Source organism: Delphinus delphis, chromosome 15 (assembly GCF_949987515.2).
Source record: "Delphinus delphis chromosome 15, mDelDel1.2, whole genome shotgun sequence".
Classification (NCBI taxonomy): Eukaryota; Metazoa; Chordata; class Mammalia; order Artiodactyla; family Delphinidae; genus Delphinus; species Delphinus delphis.
The window spans coordinates 50685783-50704879 of record NC_082697.1 but is presented as its reverse complement, the minus strand read 5'-3'; the positions used below and the strand labels follow the sequence as shown (position 1 = coordinate 50704879).

The 19097-nt window shown below is 54.3% G+C and overlaps 1 protein-coding gene, 1 long non-coding RNA gene and 1 other non-coding gene across 11 annotated transcripts; 2 read left to right on the top strand and 1 right to left on the bottom strand.

Moving 5' to 3' along the window:
- Window positions 1–46: 46 nt before the first annotated feature.
- LOC132437919 (uncharacterized) lies at window positions 47–18079 on the top strand. Of its 4 annotated transcripts, none has more exons than XR_009522117.1 (4): window positions 47–59; window positions 216–259; window positions 488–575; window positions 6108–8331. It is a non-coding gene; the product is annotated as an uncharacterized lncRNA (long non-coding RNA). The 4 variants fall into 4 exon arrangements; XR_009522119.1 differs by adding an exon at window positions 17817–18079 and having other exon boundaries at window positions 51–259; window positions 6108–6210; XR_009522118.1 differs by having other exon boundaries at window positions 51–259; window positions 6108–6210; window positions 6746–8333.
- LOC132439030 (small nucleolar RNA SNORD60) lies at window positions 300–382 on the top strand. The gene has a single exon (XR_009522265.1). It is a non-coding gene; the product is annotated as a small nucleolar RNA SNORD60 (small nucleolar RNA).
- RAB26 (RAB26, member RAS oncogene family) lies at window positions 8511–14706 on the bottom strand. 6 transcript variants are annotated; one of them, XM_060031517.1, is made up of 9 exons: window positions 14402–14706; window positions 13237–13347; window positions 10770–10811; window positions 10611–10677; window positions 10374–10426; window positions 9906–9971; window positions 9749–9805; window positions 9584–9660; window positions 8511–9482 (listed from the first exon to the last, which is right to left on the bottom strand). In XM_060031517.1, exons 1-9 carry the CDS (start codon window positions 14594–14596, stop codon window positions 9380–9382), a joined length of 771 nt encoding a protein of 256 aa, XP_059887500.1. In that variant the 5' UTR covers window positions 14597–14706; the 3' UTR covers window positions 8511–9379. The 6 variants fall into 6 exon arrangements, with proteins under 6 accessions (XP_059887500.1, XP_059887503.1, XP_059887499.1 ...); XM_060031516.1 differs by having other exon boundaries at window positions 9341–9482; window positions 10374–10453; XM_060031520.1 differs by lacking the exon at window positions 10770–10811.
- Window positions 18080–19097: the final 1018 nt, after the last annotated feature.

Genomic DNA, 19097 nt, shown 5'->3' with positions numbered 1-19097 from the left:
TATAAGAGCTTGAGCCGCAGGCTTCTGCGTTCTTTCCGAATCAAGTACGAGGTCGTAAGGTTTGTCTCTTGTTTTTCCGTACGTCACGGTCAAGGGAGGAACCGGGCCCAGAGCGGGTTGGGGAAGTGGCCCAAACCTGCCAACCTAGACCCCGGGTCCAGCCTCCGCCTGAAACCCATCTTGGTCTTCAGCATTCTACACGTTTCTGCCCCCAGTTCCGTCGGGAAGTCGCAATCTCCAGATCTGTTTCCCTGTATAGGTAAGGCTGGGCTGGGCCTGGTTTCCCAAATTCAGTTCCGAGCCTGTGATGAATTGCTTTAATTTCTGACACCTCGCATGAAAACTGCACGCGCAGTCTGATTATTTTGCAAGACTGAGGCTTTAGGGTGCGCCTTCTTGATGGAAGTGCCTGGGGGGTGAAAACAGGTCTTGCCGGAAATGGCAGGATTGGGCATCTGTCTGCATTTGGGCGGTTTCTGACTTTCAGGACTGTCGGTGATCCGGCTGGAGACCTTGAGGTAAATCAGCATCAGTCTAGGGGCCTTGGTGCCCTGACTCGGATCCCTGGATTCAAGGTAGATCATGGGCCTTGCCCAGCTGCGCGTGGAGACCTCTGGCTTCTTCCTCTCTCTGCCTTTCTTCTTTTTTAAGGCGTTCCTCTTTGGCGGGAAGCTGGGATTTTGCACCATTTGGGGAAAGGATTTCTTGAACCTCATTCCTAAACTGCTCCCGCAACATTGCGAAATCCAGTGCTATGTCGGGTAGAATTCACAGGACTCTTCAGGTTTTATTTTTGTTACCAAGAAAGCAGGGTGAATGACTTTGGACTCTTCTGTTGCTTAGTCTCCTATCTCGCCATCTACCGACACTCCTTTGCCCTCGTGCCACCTTCCAGTGCGCCCAACTCCAGTAATCCCACTCTGTGCAGCTCCTGTAATCACGAGACGTGGGGAATCAGAACCCTCCCGTTTTTCTAGACAGTCTTCTCTTAGCTACATTCCAACTCTTAAGGGGGAAACAGAGCCTTTTCTACTCTACAAGTACCTGTACTTCTCCAGATTCCCTTGGCCAATCCCAAACCCTTCTTCCCTATGCTCTTCTGTACCCAACGATACCCCAGGTTGAAAGTGCTGGTCCTGCTGGAGTAAGCCATAGTGGAACTTCCTATTGCCCAGGACCAGGGAAAATACGCCCACTTAGGGAAGTGGCATATGGCAAAGGCACAATCAAGAGTACATGCGCCCTTCTTCTTAACCGATTTAGCCCAATGCAAACAAAGACTGGGCCAATTTTCTGAAGACCCTAGTAGGTTCACGGGGGATTTCAGGCCCTAACCCTGGCCCTTGATTTAACTTGGAAGGACGTCCAAATGATCTTACCTACCTGCTGTACCCATGAGGAGAAGCAGAGGATATGGGCAGCAGCACAGGTGTACGCCGACCAGTTTGCCAGGGGCCAGCCCAACATTTATGTCCCAAATCATAAGCCCATTTGGGATTATAATTGCCTGGGGGGGGGGAAGGCCAGGAATCACGAGGTCCAGTGCCTATTAGAAGGAACGAGAAAGTGCATTTGGAAGCCAGTCAATTATGAAAAGGTCAAGGAAGTGACCCAAGAGGAAGAAGAAAGCCCTGTTCTCTTTCAGGGACAGCTTGTGGAGGCTTTTTAGAAAATTTGCTAACAGATCTCTCTGCTCCCAGGGTTCAGTCCCTGCTGCCCCTGATATTAGGCAAAAACTCCAAAAGTTAGTTAGGCCCACAAACTCCTAGAGGTGGCCTTTGGAATATTTTATAATGGAGATCAAACTGAGGAAGAGGATAGAACTCAACATGGAAAAAGGCACGCCGAGGCTCACGCTAAACTGATAGCTGTTGCTGTCAGCCGTGCCTTGCAACCTCAGGGCAACCCAAAGGGGGCAAGAAGGTTCAACCATCAGTCCGGAGGCAAGACCAAGGGGGGATGCTTCAAATGCAAGTCACCTGACCATTGGGCCCATGAGTACCAGAAGAAGCTCCCAGGCCTTGCCCAGTCTGCAAACAGACCAGTCATTGGAGATGGGACTGCCCTTGGTCCCCAAGGGGAATGGGGGCTCCTGCTCCTGAGATGGCCATGCTGGATAACTGAAGCAGCCCAGGGATTCTGGCGGTTCCCCCCGTCCCCACAAGATGTCTATCTCCTTTGAGGAGCCCCTGGTGGCAGGTAAGATCAGTTTTTTAAATTGATACAGAAGCTACTTGCTCTGCCCTGATTTCTCACGCTGGGCCTCTTTCCTCTAAAAACTGCAGTGACTGGTGTCAATGGAAAGCCTCGTACCCTTCACTTCTCTGGGGCTCTCACTGGCCATTTTGAACATGCCTTTTTAGTTGAGTATCCTACCCCACTACTAGGGAGAGATCTTCTGGGCTCCCTCAAGGCGATACTGTTAGGAGGCCCCGAGCAGAGCAACCCCTTATCTTAACCCTGGCTAAGGCAGATCAACACAGGAGCAAGGGCTTGTTCCCAGCGATATTCTACAAGCAGTGAACCTTGCAGCAAACTGGACAAAGGAGTCCCTGGGAGGGCTATAAATGCCCAACCTGCAGAAACTAGCCTTAAGCCAGAAGCTGCTTACCCTAACCAGAGACTAGTACCCCATTAGGTTAGGCAAAAAAGGGGTTACAACCCCTCATACATAAATTTTTAAAACATAGCCTCTTGGTTCCCTGTCAGTCTCAATGCAATACTCCTATTTTGTCAGTTAAGCCTAATGGGGGGATATAGGGTGGTGCAAGACCTCAGCAGTAAAAGAGGCAGTGGTTCCTATACTCCCCCTTGTGGCCAATTCTTATAATATATTAGTCCAAGACCTTGTAAATGCTAAATGGTTTACTGTGCTCAACCTCAAGGATGCCTTCTTTTACATCCCAGTTCATCCCTCACAATATTTGTTTGCCTTCGAGTGGACTAACCCCCACTCGGGCCAGATGCAACAATACACCTGGACAACACTACCTACCACGGGTTTGGGGGCAGCTCACAGTGTTTGCCCAGGCCCTGGGAAAGGAACCAAGGGAAATAGGCCTAAAAGGGGCTATGCTACAGCATGCAGATGATATATTAATATGTAGCCCCACCGTGGAGGCTCAAGTGAGAACATCATTGAAGTTCTTAATTTCCTTGAGGTCCAGGGTTACAGGATCTCCTAGAAAAAGGAACAAATCTCAATGCAACAAGTTAAATACATGGGACACATTATAAACCCTGGAAGTAGACAGCTGTCGCAAGATAGAAAACGAGTATGTTAGGCCTAAGTGCCCCAAAGACGTTTCTTTGTACCTTTTTACAAAGGTAAAAAGGCAGGGTTTTGCTGACTCTTGATCCCAGGGTTTGGGCTAATGTCTAAGCTCCTGTATGAAGCCATTAAAAGCCCAGATACCGAACCATTACTTCGGGCTGAGGAACACAGGAAAAGGCTTTTAATAGTATCAAACAGGTCCTCATTAAAGCTCCTGCTCTGGGTCTCCTCAGTTTTAAAAAGCCATTCATTTTGTAAGAAGTCCTAACCCCCTAAAAGCTCTGGGCGACCTAAAAGAAACTAGAAGTTCCTCGGCCAATAGGCTATTTTTCCACACAACTAGATGGTGTGCCCTGAGGTTGGCCTGGCTGCTTTCGGCCAGCAGCTGCCACCACTTTATCAGTGGAAGAAGCTAACAAGCTTACCTTGGACGGCCACTGGAAGTCCAGACCCCCGCCCCCCAACATCAAGTACAAAGGTTTCTAGAGATCAAAGGCCACCACTGGCTAACTGGAGGCCACTGTACTAAGTACCAGGGTTTACTTGACTCCCCAGAGGTAACCCTCAAAACTCCCAACGCTGAGAAAAACGGAACCCTCTTAACACTGTTGGTGGGAATGTAAATTGGTGCAGCCACTATGGAAAACAGTATGGAGGTTCCTAAAACTACAGTTGCCATAGGATCCTGCAATCCCACTCCTGGATATATACCCAGACAAAACTATAATTTGAAAAGATACATGCACCCCAGTGTTCACTGCAGCACTATTTGCAACAGCCAAGACGTGGAAACAACCTAAATGTCCAGTAGAGTAGTGGATAAAGATGTAGATATATACAATGGAATACTACTCAGCCATTAAAAAGAATGAAATAATGCCATTTGCAGCAACATGGATGGACCTAGAAATACTAAGTGGAGTAAGTTAGACATACCATATGGTTTATTTGTGGAATCCAAACTATACAAAGGAACATCTGAAAAACAGGCTCAGAAAAAAAACTTGTGGTGGCTTGGGGGAGGGAAGGACTAGGAGTTTGGGGTTAGATGCAAACTAATATATAGGATAGATAAACAGGGTACTGTATAGCACAAGAAACTGTATTCAGTATCTTGTAATAAACCATAACGGAAAAGATGGAAAAGTATATACATATAAGTGAATCACTTTGCTGTACACCAGAAACTAACAACATTGTAAATCAACTGTACGTCAATAAAATTAACTTGCTACACCCTCAACCCAACTACACTGATGCCTGCTGAAATCCCAAAGGTAATACATTCCTACCTTGACCAGGTTTATCCCTATAGGCCTGATATGACAGATCAAGACATTGACAATCCTGAGGAAGAATGGTTTACTGATGGCAGTTCATTAAGGACGGGCTCAGGAGGGTAGAGCATCATAGAGGTGAAAACTTTTGCTGCCCATGGCAGCCCAGAAGGCCGAACTCTAACCCAAACCTTAATCCTAGGGGAAGGAAAAATTGTAAACATACTCTAAATAAGCCTACCTCGTTCTACATGCCAATGGAGCTATATGGAAAGAGGACTTGAATGCAAAATATTCCCCTGTAAAGTATGGGGCTGAGATCTCACAGAGGCAGCTCAAAAACCAAGCAAATCAAGTAATAGTCATTCACTGCCATGGACACCAAAAGGGAATCTCCCAAATTATCAAAGGGAACAATAGGGCAGATGGAGAAGCAGAGAAAATCCTGATACAACAAATGACAATCCCATCCTTTACCCCTTACAACATGCCCAGGTACTACTGAGGAAACCTGGGCGCAAGAAAAAGGGTGAACTAAGGGAACAGAAGGCTGGTGATGCATCAAAAATTGCTTTTTCTGACCAATGGAAAATCAAAGGGCTACGTGATTTTTCTCCATCTGGGGAAGGATACTGTGTACAGTGGTTTTCTGGCTTTTCACGAGAAAATGACTCCCAGATATTAAAGGGTTACTTGAGCCTGTGCCCTGTGCCACCCATAAATAAGGAGGGCATCTCAAACCCCGCCCCCCGTTTGTTAGCCCAGTCCAGCAACGTGGGCCTTAGCCAGGAGAGGACTGCCAAATGGATTTCACTCAGAAGGCCTCTTTCCAGGGCTTCAAATATTAGTCTTTGTGGGTAGTTTTACTGGATGGGTGGAGGCCTTTCCCACTAGGAGAGAAAAGGCAACTGAAGTGGCTAGAGCACTTCTGAAGGAAATTATCCCTAGGTTTGGGTTGCCCTGACACCTCCAGATTGACAGTGGACCCTCAATTCATAGCAAAGGTTACCCAAAAGACCCTAGGAAATAGATACTACCTTTATTTGTCCTGCAGACCTCAGTCCTCAGGAAAGGTGGAACAGACCAGTCATACCCTAAAGAAAACCTTGGGTAAGCTCTTAGCAGGAAATATCAGAACCTGGTAATAGCAGGTGGTGCCACCTGCTGCCAGCGGGGCAGCCCCTAAAATAACTAGGTTGAGCCCCTTTGAAATGACATGGTAGGCTATTCCTCACCCTGGACATGGTAACCAGCTGAGAAAGCTAGGCACACCTTAAATACATTATTAACCTGGGCCAGGTCGGAAGGGGGCTATTCAAGAATGGAAACAGTTCAGCTCTCCCCAGATAACAGCCCCAGTTACTCCAGTGTAAACCCTGGGTACTGGGTGCTCTTAAAGACCTGGAAAAATGAGTCCCCTGGTGACGAGCTACTCCCAAAGCAAAACAGTCTTTTAGCAAGTTTTGGTAAGCACCCCTACAGTGGTTAAACTTAATGGAGTCACTAGTTGGGTTCATCTACCCAGAATTAAACCTGTTTCCACTGATCTGTTACAGGAACCTGAAGACCCACATCCCAGCTATTCCTGTGAACCTGCCCAAGACCTCAAATACCTCTTCAAGAAGGTGATCCCCAAGCCAGTGACAACTGCATTGATAAGTAAACTCTCACTTTGACATTAATTTATTTCGGGCTCTCTGGGTAACAAAAGCAAGATAAGTGACGGTAGGCTGGGAGCCCGTATTTGTTACTGGGCTCTTGTTTACTGCAGGATTTCTTTCAACACTACTTGCATTCTGGTTGCTTCCTAAATTAGAACTCTGATGTCATCATGAAGTTATTAGTCACCCCAACTTTTCTCCCCCTCCTTTGGGGATTCATGTCAGGGGAGTGAGGATCCAACGCAATAGTAAATCTCAAGAATTATTGTTCAGGGAGAGAATCTGTCTCAGTGCTGGGTTCTAACATCCCAATCCTCAAAGCGACGCCTATAAGCTTAAAGAATTAAGCTACACATCCAGTAATGATGACCTTGAACTTACTCTGGCTGAAGGTCCTGCAACCCCTGCTCCCCTCAGTCCACATCCAGCCCTTGGCACAGCTTCCATGCCTGGACCTGACCCCTCTCGTTAGTGTATCCAGCACACAAAGCTCCCCCCATCAAAGCATATTTGTCTTCTACTCTGTCATGAAGGTAACTCATCTTGCTGCCCATGCCAGAAGCCTGGACTAAATTCTGCAATGCACCAGCAGTTGACATCACCGCCATTACCCCTAATTTTAATTGCGAAGATCAAACAGTTAACGCCACCCATTGGTTCCTCCAAGATCAGCTGGCTGGTGGGATGTGTCTCCTGGACAGGCCTGGCGCCAAGCGTCTAACATATCTTCCCTGCGTGTAGTACATGTTTTTTGCCTCTCCCAAAGCCTTCGAAAAGACTCATACACCCTTATTCAGTGGTGGGATCCTTTCTTCCAACTGTACTGGAACCCCCCCCTTGGGCAGACTCTACTGAAGTGGTTTAATTCCACAACAGTATGTCAGGCATGTGCCCCTCCCAGACATCTATTCCTTTGTGGTCCAGGTGCAAACTGACTGTCCTCTTCAAAAAACCCCAATTCCTCTTTCCCTTTCCTGGGATTAGCTGTGGCCTTTCCTTGTATAGACAGTGCTCTGTTTACAGGACAATGTAACACTAGGCCAACTGAGTAACCAAACAAACCCAGGTATTGCCATCTATAACATCACCCACCTCTGGGGCAAAAGGGCAATTGGTCTCCTTTCGGCAGAAAATGGAGCTGCCATTGGTTTGGTGGCCCCTTGGGGAAGCTTTGTTTATCGTGAAGTGGTGCTCCACAGTCTTTCAGATGCCCTGTCCTGAGTGAATCCACAGGGAATGCACTCACCAGACTCTCATTGTCTCTAAGTTCCTTGGCTAGTAAAGTGATGGCTAATAGACTGGCCTTAGACTTCCTCCTAGCCAAACAAGGAGGAGTATGTGCAGTTATCAAGACATGTTGCACCTACATCAATAACTCTGGGCTAGTAGAAGAGGACGTCAAGAAAATGTGACCACGCCAAATGGCTTCATTCCTTCAGACAGGGTAACCCAAGCGCTGACCTAGACTGCAATTAAGGAGATGTTACCAAGTGAGACCTGGTTCTTGCCCCCTGCTTGGACCTCTAGTTGCCATAATCCTTTTACTGAACTTTGGCCCCTGCCTTTTTAATCTGCTTGTTAAGTTTGCTTCCAGGTTGCAACAGTTCCACATCAAGATGATGGTGATGTAGGGATTCCAGCCATTCCCTGAATAGATCGTACTGGAATAGCAGAAGTCACCCTGGGGCCCCTGGACAAAACAGGGCAAGAGTTCCGTGGCCCCAATTAGGTAGGGTCCATGAGCCCAGTGCCAGCCTGAAGAAGCTACAGAAGACAGACCTCCGCCCCTCATCCTCCCAATAAAGAGTTCTTGGGGTCCTCGTCACTTGGGAGATTTGAGGTAAGAGATAGGTGGCTGAGCAGCTGCAACCATTTCTCCTGCTGACACTTCAAGATAAGGTAGTAGCAGGAGCTTCGGGCCCTGACTGGGTGGAAGACAAAGTAACTACAGTTTCCTCATTCTTGTGGGTCAAGGGGATTTTCCAGCCCAACACATCTGTTTCACAGTCTTGGTCTCTTCTGGATTCTTGGTCTCGTTGGATTCTGTTCTCAAAGACATCTATAAGTCTCTGAAGTGCTTAGCAATAAAGCAAAGGTGGTGAGTTGATTGGAGCACACGTGTCTTTATTTTCATGCCTGTTTGCACCCCAGCGGACTCCATGGGATGACTGGGTCATCTCTGGGCAGTCTCGGTTAGGGGCAGAGCATGAAAATGGAAGTTCGCGCCAGTGACTTGCCACCTATTTGGACAGCCTTCTCTGTTTTTACTCTGTAAGGATAGGTTTTCTTTTGTGCCTTTGCCTTGGGGTGGGTGGTGAACTCTTAATTCCTGTAATTCCTCACTAACAGTCCCTGAGCATTGCTTTTTTTCAATGGACAAGGTAGGCACTCCAGAAAACACAACTTTATTCACTAGGACTGGAAACAAAAACTCTCAATCAAAACACTTCAAGATTTTAGTACAAGGTGGAGTGCCCTGCCCACCCCCCTGGCTTGACCTTGCCAAGCCCAGGCCCTGTATCAGCCTGCTGAGATGGTGCCCTGGTCAGCAGGCGAGGGCTGGCAGTCCTGGTTTGCCTGACATTTCTGTGGCTTCCCACATGCTATTCACTGCATTACAAAGCCACAGCCTTGGCATCCTCCAGGGTAACATGAAAGACCCTGTTGATGTTTGAACCAGGGCCTCCTGGTGGGTGGGCTGGTAGCAGGCAGCTCTGGTCCTTGATATGATTCGTGGTGAAGCCCTCTGCCCCAGGTGTGGGCAGGAATCCTGCCTGGGCAGGATGTGCAGCTGCAGACATGGCTTTCTAGGTGTTCAGGCACTGTACACGGGGCACGGGCACCGTGGTCCGGAGGACCAGGTGCCTGCCAGTCTATACGTTGTTGGGTAGCCCTCCTGTGAAGAAGTTGGTTGCTCTTCTGTGAAGGCCTTGGGGGCACAGCCCTCAGCAGCAGGTGAAGGAGGGCTGCGGACCCTCTGGCTTCCTGAAGCCTGTTTGTTGGGGCTGAGGCTCTGGATGGCTGCCCAGACGAGGGAAGGGCAAGGCTCAGCCTGGGATTCCTAGAAACAGACACCCTGGGACTGGCTGCTGGGTGGTGAAGTCAGGGGTGTGTAGACTCTATCCAGTCTTCCAGGAGAACACCCTGGTGGCCATCCCCAGCCAGGTTCAGGGTTTGCAGCAGGAGGCCCCCCGGCCCTCCCTCTTGATATAGTCGTGCAGCTGAAAGCGAGGCTCACTGGGAGCTTTCATGCAGCGCTGCTTCAACTCCCTGTGGGGCAGGGATGACCATGGAATAGGGTGGCCTGTACCCCCGACAAGGGGATTCAGACGCTGGGTCTGGGGGTCTTCCTGATAACTGCCAGGACTTACTTTGCTATGGCCATGAAAGCCAAGTCCACATTGAGGCCCATCTTGGCGCTGGTCTCCATGAACGGCAGCCCGTACTCCTGCAAACAGCCGTTGGCAACCTGGTGGGGACAGCTCAGGCCCTGCAGCCCCAGGGGCACTCTGGCTGCCCACCCAACCGCAGCTCACCTTGGCCAGCTTCTCCCCATCCTCCCTTTTCACCACACGCTCCTGGGCAGAGTCCACCTGGCACAGCAGTCTTGGTGAGAGTTGGCCCCAGCTCACTCCCCTACCTCCCTCCACCCTCTGTAGAGCCAGGGTAGATGAGACAGGCTGGGGTGCCCACCTTGTTCCCCAGCAGCATAAGTACCACGTCATGCTGGGCGTACTCCTGGATCTCTGTCAGCCAGGCCTGTGGGGGGAGAGCTGAGGACAGGCTGGAGGCTGGAGCTCCTGGCACCCCTTGCCCCCCTCCAGGACACACCCCACAGAGTGCCTGTCAGTGTCTGGCTAACAGGAGGGCCCCTGAACTAGTGCTCCCCATGTGCTGTGCAGGGGCGATCCAACAGGTACCTTATCTAAGGAGTTGGGCTGGTGGACTAGAAGGTCACCCCAGCCTCCTTCAGCTCATTCTCAACCTGAACCACTGTACTTAGGCCATTAGGAGCCCAGAGGGGCAGTCTTTTCCTCTCCACACTGTCAGTAGGGACCTCAACTCTCTGGGATCCTGATGCCATCTGTGCCTGAGGGAGGCTGGGGATGGGGTCAGGCGCCATCTCGGCCTGTCTCCACCACCAGGAAGGAAGCCACTGACCTGGATGCTGTTGAAGGAGGCCTTGTTGGTGACGTCATAGAGCAGCAGCAGTGCTGGGGGCAGAGGGCCAGTGAGGACACCTGCAGAGCCCACAGTGGCTCCCCATCACCCTCACCCTCATGCATCGCACCCTTCACACTTCTGCCCACTCACACCCAGGGTGCTCTACTCCAAGCAGAAGCCTCGGGAGTGTGGCCCCGACTCCCTGGAGCTAGGGTACGGTGCCCATGAGCTCACCATGAGCGTCTCGGTAGTAGGCATGGGTGACACTGCGGAACCTTTCCTGGCCAGCCGTGTCCCAGATCTGCAGCAAGGGCATAGTGTAGCTGTCAGGGCTGCCCAGTCCTTCCCAGGTGCCCCCTGCCCTCAATTCCCCCTCCCCCAGTCACCTCTCACCTGCAGCTTCACCTTCATGCCATCCACATCCAGAACTTTGTTCTGAAACACAACCAGCCAGCTCCAAGGAGGGCCCAGGGCCGAGTGCACCATCTTAGGCAGCAGCTAGACTGGTGCCACCCTCCGGTGGGGGATGGGGGGGAAGGGGGTGGATAGGGTGGGGGAGGCAGGCGGTGCCAGGCCAGGACTGAGCCTGGGACTGAGGGGACCCCGGTGTGTCCCTAATTCATTATCCCTGCCCTCAGCTGGCTCTGCCTCCAGGGCCCACCTGGTTCTTGACTACTTCACTGCCCTCTACCTACAGGTAACGCTTCCCCTTGAATCCAAGTCCTGGTGTCCACCCAGCTCTCCCCCATACCTCCTACATCTCCTGCTGCTGAGCCCCTCCTGGTGACCTGTGCACAGAGGGTGCTCAGGCCGCTCCCGCTTAGCTGGCTGTCCTGATGGACTGGAAGGTTGCCGCCCTCCATGGCTAGCTGTGTCCATTCTGGGCCGGGTGGTTTTTCCTCTGCCCCTCCTGGAGGCCTGACACACAGCCCCACCAGCTCCCCTGCCCTGCAGGGCCCCCGGTCCACACCCACCCCAGTCACTCACTGAGTCCTGCACCCAGCCCCTCCCCTCTCCTTTACCGCAGCTGCCCTCCTCCGCCTGGTGCCCAGCCCCGGTGGCTTCCCTGAGCCTACTTGCCGGTTCAGCTTCACACTGCACGCCTGCCCCCTGCACTCTGCTCCTAGGTCTCAAGGCCCTGCTCCAGCCCCCTCTCCCAGGCCACCAGCACTTCTCACAGCTCTGCACACACTGCTCCTTTTGCTTAGAGCCACTTGCATGACTTAATTTGAAGTCGTGTGACCCCAGGCTCATTACTAACACTGTGCCTCAGTTTCCCCATCCACAAATGGGGGTAGCCAGGGTGCTCATCACTTGGCTGCCCCGATTACTTTATGAGCTACTGTATGCAAAGCACTGAGAAACGAGTCTGGCCTGGTACGAGCTAAAGTGTTTGTTGTAATTTGAAAGCCTCTCTTCCTGCTCCGACGGCAGCTGCCTGAGGATAGGGCCCCATGCAGTAAGCACAGAGCCCAGAACTTGGCCTGGTACACAGTGCGTGCTCATTATGTGCTTGCTTGCTGGCTGATGATGCTCCCTAGCCAGGCCCTCCCAGTTCAGGACTAGGGCAGGGAGTGGCTCAACCCCGGTTCCTATCTGCTGGGGTGGGGACAGGAGCTGCTAACCACCAGCTGAGGCCCCAGGCAGCGGAAACAGCACCACCTCCCTCTTCACCCAGCGCCTGCTGTCAGGGTGCTTCTGGGTCTCCAGGGAACTGGGTGCAGCCATCTGTCCCGCTGCAGGGAGGCTGGGGAGGACATCCCGCCTTCCCTGGCACCCTGAACAGGGGTGTGAACCACACAGCCTCACCACCTGCCCCAGAGCCAAGAGGGAGGTGAGAAGGGGGGAGGTGAGGCCAGAACAGGCAGAGGACTGGGCCTAAACCTCCCCCTTCTGTCACCTCAACCCTTACTTCATCCCAGAGGACCTGAGGGGCTGTGCCCCCACAGATAGGGTAGAGAATGGCTCCCCAGACTGGACGGAGCCCCCCATTCCCAGTCCCCAGAAGGAGCCTCCCTGCCAGCCTTCTGCTGACTGGGTCTAATGAAAGGGTGAGAAAAATGCAAATTTGGGATTTGCTGAGAACACATCACCTCAGCACGTGGAATTTAGACTGATGCCTGAGCTCTGCATGCCTAAGGCTGTGGCCCCCATCATTCCCCTGTGACCCCACAGGCTGCTTGGGGTGCTGGAGGGCACTTGGGGAGCCAAGAGTCGAGGGACATACCCCAGAAGGACCCCAGGACATAGCCCTCTAGCAGGGGGTGAGGTGGTGAGGGGGCTCCGCCAGGGAAAGCATCCAGGTGGGAGCATTTCCTATAAGCCTCCTCACCCAAGGGCAGGGACTTCTCCCTGGTTCTGAGACTGGGTGTGTGCTTCAATGCCTCAGCCATCTGTCTGGTATGGCCTGGGCAGGCCACCTGGCACTTCAGGGCCCCTCTGTACAGTGGGGCAGCGATGCTGGCCTCCTGAGTGGACACGGGTCTTGAGTTCCCATGGGGACACCAGCATCCACCGCCCCCAGTGCACAAGATACAGCCCCCAGGGTCGTGCCAGCCCCAGGCACAGGGGTACCATCTCTGCTTCGATTGTATACAGCCAACACCTCTCTCCAGGACCTTGAGATGTCGGGAGGCAGGCAGCTTGGTGGTTAAGGCATCTCACCTCAACCACCTTGACCGTGGGAGCCAGGTGGTCCAGCCAGGAGCTCCACCTCATGAGCCTGTTGGTGCCACAGGGATAATGGAGAACCGGAGAACCAGCTGCCCAGGGGTGTTTCGAGCAGCTATTAGCTGGTGTTGGGGGCCCAGGGCATCGGCTGGGCCCAGTCAGTGCTCGGGACATCAGCCTCCACTCTTACCCTGAAGTCGATGCCCACAGTGGAGATGAAGGTCCCTGCCAGGAAAGCGCCATCCTTAAAGCGCACGAGTAAACAGGTCTTCCCCACGCCCGAGTCTCCCACCAGCATGACCTGGGGCACAAAGAAAGAGCAGAGGGGACCTGGGTGCTGGCCCACCCGGAGGGGTGTCTGGTCTTCTCTGAGCTGGCCTGGTCAGATGGGCTGTGGGTGAGGGTCAGGAGTGGAGGGAGGTATCCTAAGTCTGCAGGTTCAGCAGGGCCTGGGGGAGACACAGAGCCTGGACTTCCATCTTCCACCTCTAGAAGGTTCTGTCCCCTCTCCTGAACATTGGCCTGTCTCCATCAGTGGGGAGTGGGAGTAGCTGCCTTCATCCAGGGGCTGCTACCTGGACACCATGCTTGGTCTGGAAGGGGAGCATTTGGGGCTTAGTGGGGAGCAGAACCTGAGGGTTGACCGCTGGGAGGCCTGGGTGGGGGGCCTCTGTGCCAGGGGGCTTCTTCCAATCCCAGCAAGGCTCTAGAGGAATTTGCCAAGTGAAGGTCAGATTTTGACATGAGGAGAGGCTCAGACCACGTCTGTGGACAGGGAGGGGCAGTCAGGCCTCCCTCTCCTCCCCTCCCCCAGCCTGTTGCCAAAGGCTCCAAAACCCAAAGATGGGCCTGCCACCCCCGCCCCCACAATTCACAAGCTTCTGCCTTGGCCTGAAGGAGGCCCCAGCATTCCCCACCAAACTGGCAAACCTCTTCTTAGTCTCGCCTCCTAAAGAGAAGAGACCAAAAGACCCTGGGGGTGAGAGAAGGCAGCATGTGGGAAATGATGGGCGTGGGTGGGGGCAGAAGCATAAGGGAACAGGGAGAGGACACCTGCCAGGCTCTTACTTCCGCAGGACCCCTTGTCCGGCCATGCCAGCTAGGTGGGGAGGGGGAGGGGGCAGGCCCTGTCATATATTGGGTATCCCAAACCCGGGTTTGACAGCTGTGTGTGTGTGTGTGTGTGTGTGTGTGTGTGTGTGTGATGCACCGCGCCAGCCATGCCAACTGCAGCTGCGGGGTGCCGCTCGAGCCAGCTCCTCGCCAAAGGTCTGCAGGGCCCTGCACCCTCCCCACTCGGCTCCGACCGGACGCCACCTGCTGCGCTCGCATGGGGCTGGGGGTGCCCGGCTCACCTTGAAGGCGACGTCGTAGAAGTCGCCGCCGCCGCCAAGCGAAGACCGGCCGGGCTGCGGGGGCCTGTTAGGAGGTGCCTCGGGGCCAGGGCGCGCAGTCCCGGGGCGCACGGGCTGGGACCCGTGGGTGGCGGGCAGTGCGGAGGTAGCGGGCGCGCTACCCCTCTTGCTCTTGGGGGTCTTTTTCCTGGACATGGCAGGCGGGCTGGCGGGCGCTCAGTACGCTCCCGCTGCAGCCGCCGCGCCCCGGGACACCCTGCTCCCCGCGCCCTCGGAGCCAGACCCAGACCCTAAGCCGAAACTGTCCCGCGGCGTCTGCAACTACCTCCCCGGCGCCCAGCTCCGCGCTGCCCCGCCCCCGCCGCCCCCGCCGCCCCGCAGCCCCGCAGCCACTCAGGCCCGGCCTCCCGCCGCCGCTACCAATGGCCGCTCTCGGGCGGGGCCATGCAAATGAGATGGCCTCCCCGGGGGCGGGGTCAGGAGGTCCGGGCCCTGCCCTGGGTGCTCGGGGTCCGAGCACCTCTGTCCATTGGGGGCAGCTACCTCCCTGCCCTAGAGCCAGCGACGCCCTTCCATATCTGCATCGGGCCTGGGTGCGGGTTGGGGGCGGTGGGTGAGGGAGGGAGTACCCAGCGTCCTGTCGTTCCTCTGCTGGCTGTGCACCACCCCGCCCGGCTCTGCCCCTTGCCCAGTGACCCCCACTGGACTGCCTCCGGGCCTGGGACAAGGAGAGTGCCGTGAGATGGGGGCACTGAGGCAGTGGACCTGCGTGGGATAGGCACCCTGGGATTCTGTCCCTTCTCCGCCGGAGATGCCACCTAGCCTGCTGCGGCACCGACCCCCTCCCTTCCAGGGCAGGAGGGTCCAGGAAGCTCCAACACTCGGGCTTGGCAAACAAACCCGGGTGCGCCCGCCGCTCGGGGCTCAGCTGACAGCTGGTTATCAGAGACAGGACATAGCGGCCAGGCTGAGCGGCAGGGCTGAGCCGGCAGGGCGCTCTACCCTGCAGCTTCTGCCTGCTGGACTGAAGCTTCAGGATCCTTGGGGAAAGGGAAGTCACTGTCACAGCCAGCAGCAGGCCCTCTGAGAGTCCCCTCCCCTGGGGTTCTGCCCTCAGGGATCTGGGAGGTGAAAGAGGTGGGAGGCCCCTCTGCCAGGCTGTGGCTGTCTCCTTGGCTTTCCAGTGCTTTCAAGTGCTGATAATCCAAACTCTATGCTGGTCCCTGGCAGACTCCTCTCCAGGACCTGGCACCTGCTCCCCTCCTGGACTTCCTGGGGCTCTGTCCCAGGACTTCCACCCACCCAAGATGCTCTGGGTTTTGAGAGTGAGGCTGAGGTGGTCATGGAATCCTGGGAGTGGTGAGCAGAGATGCCCCTCTCCCAGGGCTTGGGGGCAGCAGGTGCAGACGAAGGGCAGCCCTCCTGCTCTGTCCTCCTCTGTCCTGAGACATGACAGCTGTTACTGGGAGCCTGGGCCCTTCAGAGGCCTGAGCCCTCTCAGCTGGCAGTGCCCAGAGTCCAAATAATTATAATGGGCAGAAGCTGTCTCTAGGGCTCAGAGGTCTGGGAAAACACAGATGGAAGGATGCCGCCCAACAAAGCAATTCCTCGAAAGGGCCTGGCAGGGCCCTGCATGGGAGAGGCTTTGGAAAGCTGCCCTTCACCGAGCGCCATCGTGTGCCAGGTGCATGTCATCTTTAGAACTATCCTGTGAGGTGGGTGCTGCTCTGATCCCCAGTGTTCAGATGGGAAATTGAGGCCCAGAGAGGGGAAGGGAGATGTCCAAGGTCACCAGGCAGGAAGTGGCAGAGCCGGGATTTCTACGTGGGAACTCTGGCTCCAGAGAGCATAAACTGTTCCCGGCAGGGTTTGCCCAGAGGTTCCCTGGAGACAGAGACCTATCCCTCAGGGCTCTGTCAGAGCTGGGGACCAACCTGAGGAAGCCCTCTGAGAGTCCCCTGGCGTCCTTTTCTGTCTCGCTCCTCTGGCTCCTCACTTCTTCCAGGCCAGATGCGGTTAGTGAAGCCTGCAGTGGGGGTGTTGGGTTCCCACTGCTGGGGCCCTGGGGACTCCAGGTGTCTCACTCCCAGGAGGCCAACATCAGGGAGGTTGGCCCAGGGTCTCAGGTAGGGGATGCCCACTGGCCCTAGCATCCTAGGCAGTGGGCTCCCTACATCCTCCTGCCAGCTGCTGCCAGAGCATGGCCAGGGCATGGGAACCACAGAGGAGTTTGGGTGCCCTAGGGGTGGGGCGTCCTGAGTTGGGGAGTGGGCTGCTGATAGGGTAACCAGGAAGAGAGAAGGAGGCAGGCATTCCAGAGAGAGTGGGAAGCTAGGAGGGGAGAGAAGCTGAGAGCAGAGGAGAAAGACTTGACCTTGCAACCTTTAAAATTAGGAGAGTATATAAAAATCCAGGTCTCTCATTTCTCTTGAAAAGAGGGAATTCTTGGTCCCTGCCTCGCAGCACCACTTCTTGCCTTTCTTGCCTTCCTACAGTCCTCCTAATCTTTGATCATTATGTCTCTTGGTTCCTCTATTTGCCATCTGTCTCACTCTCTGGAATGTAAGCTCTCTGGGCACAGGAAACAGCTTGTCTTGCTCACTGTCATATCCCTGGCAGCTGGCTCCAGGCTGCAACAAACAGTTATTAAATTGGTGAAAGAAGTATGAGTTAAAAATGTGGGCCCCACTTCAAGAGGACACATCATTACCAATAAGGATTTAAGGGAGAACATGCCTCAACATACAATGAGAGTAAGACTAGTGTGATGAGTAGTGAGAGCAAGGCTTTGTGGAGGAGGGGCATTTGCACTGGGCTTTGAAGATTGAGCAGGAGTCCAACAGAGGTGGAGATAGAGAAACTTGCCAGGTGGAGAGAGTGAATATGTTCAGGCTCAGAGAGCCTGAGCAGAAGAGGCCAAAGTGTGGTCCAGTGGCTTGGAAGAAATGGGTGCTAATTCAGTAGGTAACATAGGAGGGGGCTAGATTGTAAGGTGAATTTGAATGTTTTGCCTAGGAGCTTGGAAATTGTTCAGTGAGAAGTAGGGAGCCATGCATGGTTTCTGAGGAGAGCAATGGAGAGAGGGCACTGCTATAGGAATACAGGGAGTGGCCAGGAGGGGATGGATGGTGCAGCCTGTGGACAGGGAGATGAGTTTGAGGGGACTGCAGTAGCCCATGGGGAAGTAATGGGGATGGAGGAGAACTCCAGGAGAGACAGAATCTGCAGGCCCAGAGGGGAGGCAAGAAAGAGTCAGAGCCCCTGGGGCAGAGACAGAGGGTGCTAAGATGGATTAAAGATGGCAAATTCTTTGCTACTCTTCCCAGTGAGGGGGAGGGTCTATGTCTCCTACCCTGGCAGGAGCTGTGATTACTTTGACCAATGGAAGTGACCCTGTGCCTGTTTCTGGACCCAGACCTTCCAGATTGGCAGCTCTCCCTTCCTGTCTCCTGGAACACTTATTCTTGGAACCCAGCTGCCATACTGTGAGAAAGCCAAGGTGGCCTCATGGAGAAGCCCAGGTGGAGAGGACCCCACTTGCCATCTACGTGAGTGAAGAAGACACCCTGGCAGGTTCCATGCAGAGCCAAGGTGAGCTGTCCCCACCGAGCACTGCGTCCCGGCCACACTGCAGACTCTGAGCATTTGGAAATGTCTGTCACATGGCATAGAGAAGGAGAACAGGTACCCAGCAAGGGGGAGAAAAGGGACCAGTTTGGTGGGAAAGTTCAGGAAGGTAGCTTTGGCGGGATCTGGGGATGCCCAGATTCTCGGGATCTTCTAATCTAGAGAGAAGACCTCCCACAGGCCAGGCCAGGTCCCTGAAGCAGGGTTTGGAGTTGAAGTGAGCCCTGGGGCTGAGGTACAGGTGAGGAGTGAGGTCTGTGTCCCTGGGGAGGGGGATACAGACTTACAAGCCCTCAACCCTTCCGGTATAGGGCTGGCTCTGCTGGACAGGGGAGGGGCTACATGGTTCCATGTCCCAGCAAAGGGATGGAACAACCCCAGGACTCACTTCTGGACCCTTATCCCAGCACCCTCTGCTGGCCCAGATTCCTGGTCCCCTCATGTCCAGGGCCTTCAGCTCCTACACTCTGCCCTCTGACTTGCCCTTCCATGTGTCTGACCCCCTTGTCCTAGAGTGATGTGTGCCATGAGTCCCCAGACACGAGAACCCTCTGGAACCTATGACCTGGGGCAGTCTCTCTCTGGAACCCGATTTTCCAAGCCCTCAAGCTTCACGCTCACATTCCCAGTCACCCAGTCACAGGGTGTGGCCCTCAAGCCAGGCAGCCTTAGACAGGAATGAGAGTCCTCCTCGACCTTTGTCCCAGGCTCTGCTTGGAGCCTCCTCCTCTGGACAAACTTCCCGGGCTTCTCCCACCCCAACTCTTGCTCCGCAAATACGGAAACACGTTTGCTCTCCAGTGGTTCTTGGGGGACTTCACTGCCTCCACGCCAGCCTGTGAGCTTCCAGAGTACAGTGCCCATCGTGCCCACTCCTGCCCTCACCAAGCACGGGAATGAGAGCTACAGGACTGAGCAGGGCAGAGTGAGGCTGGGCTTCAGCGTCCTTTAGCAAAGGGGGAAGGGCAGAGCCCCCAAAACTTGTGCCCTCAGAGCACCCCCCAAGAAGACAGTCCTAAGGAATTCAGCTGTCTGCGATCTGAGGACAAGGGACCCTGGCTGGGAGTGG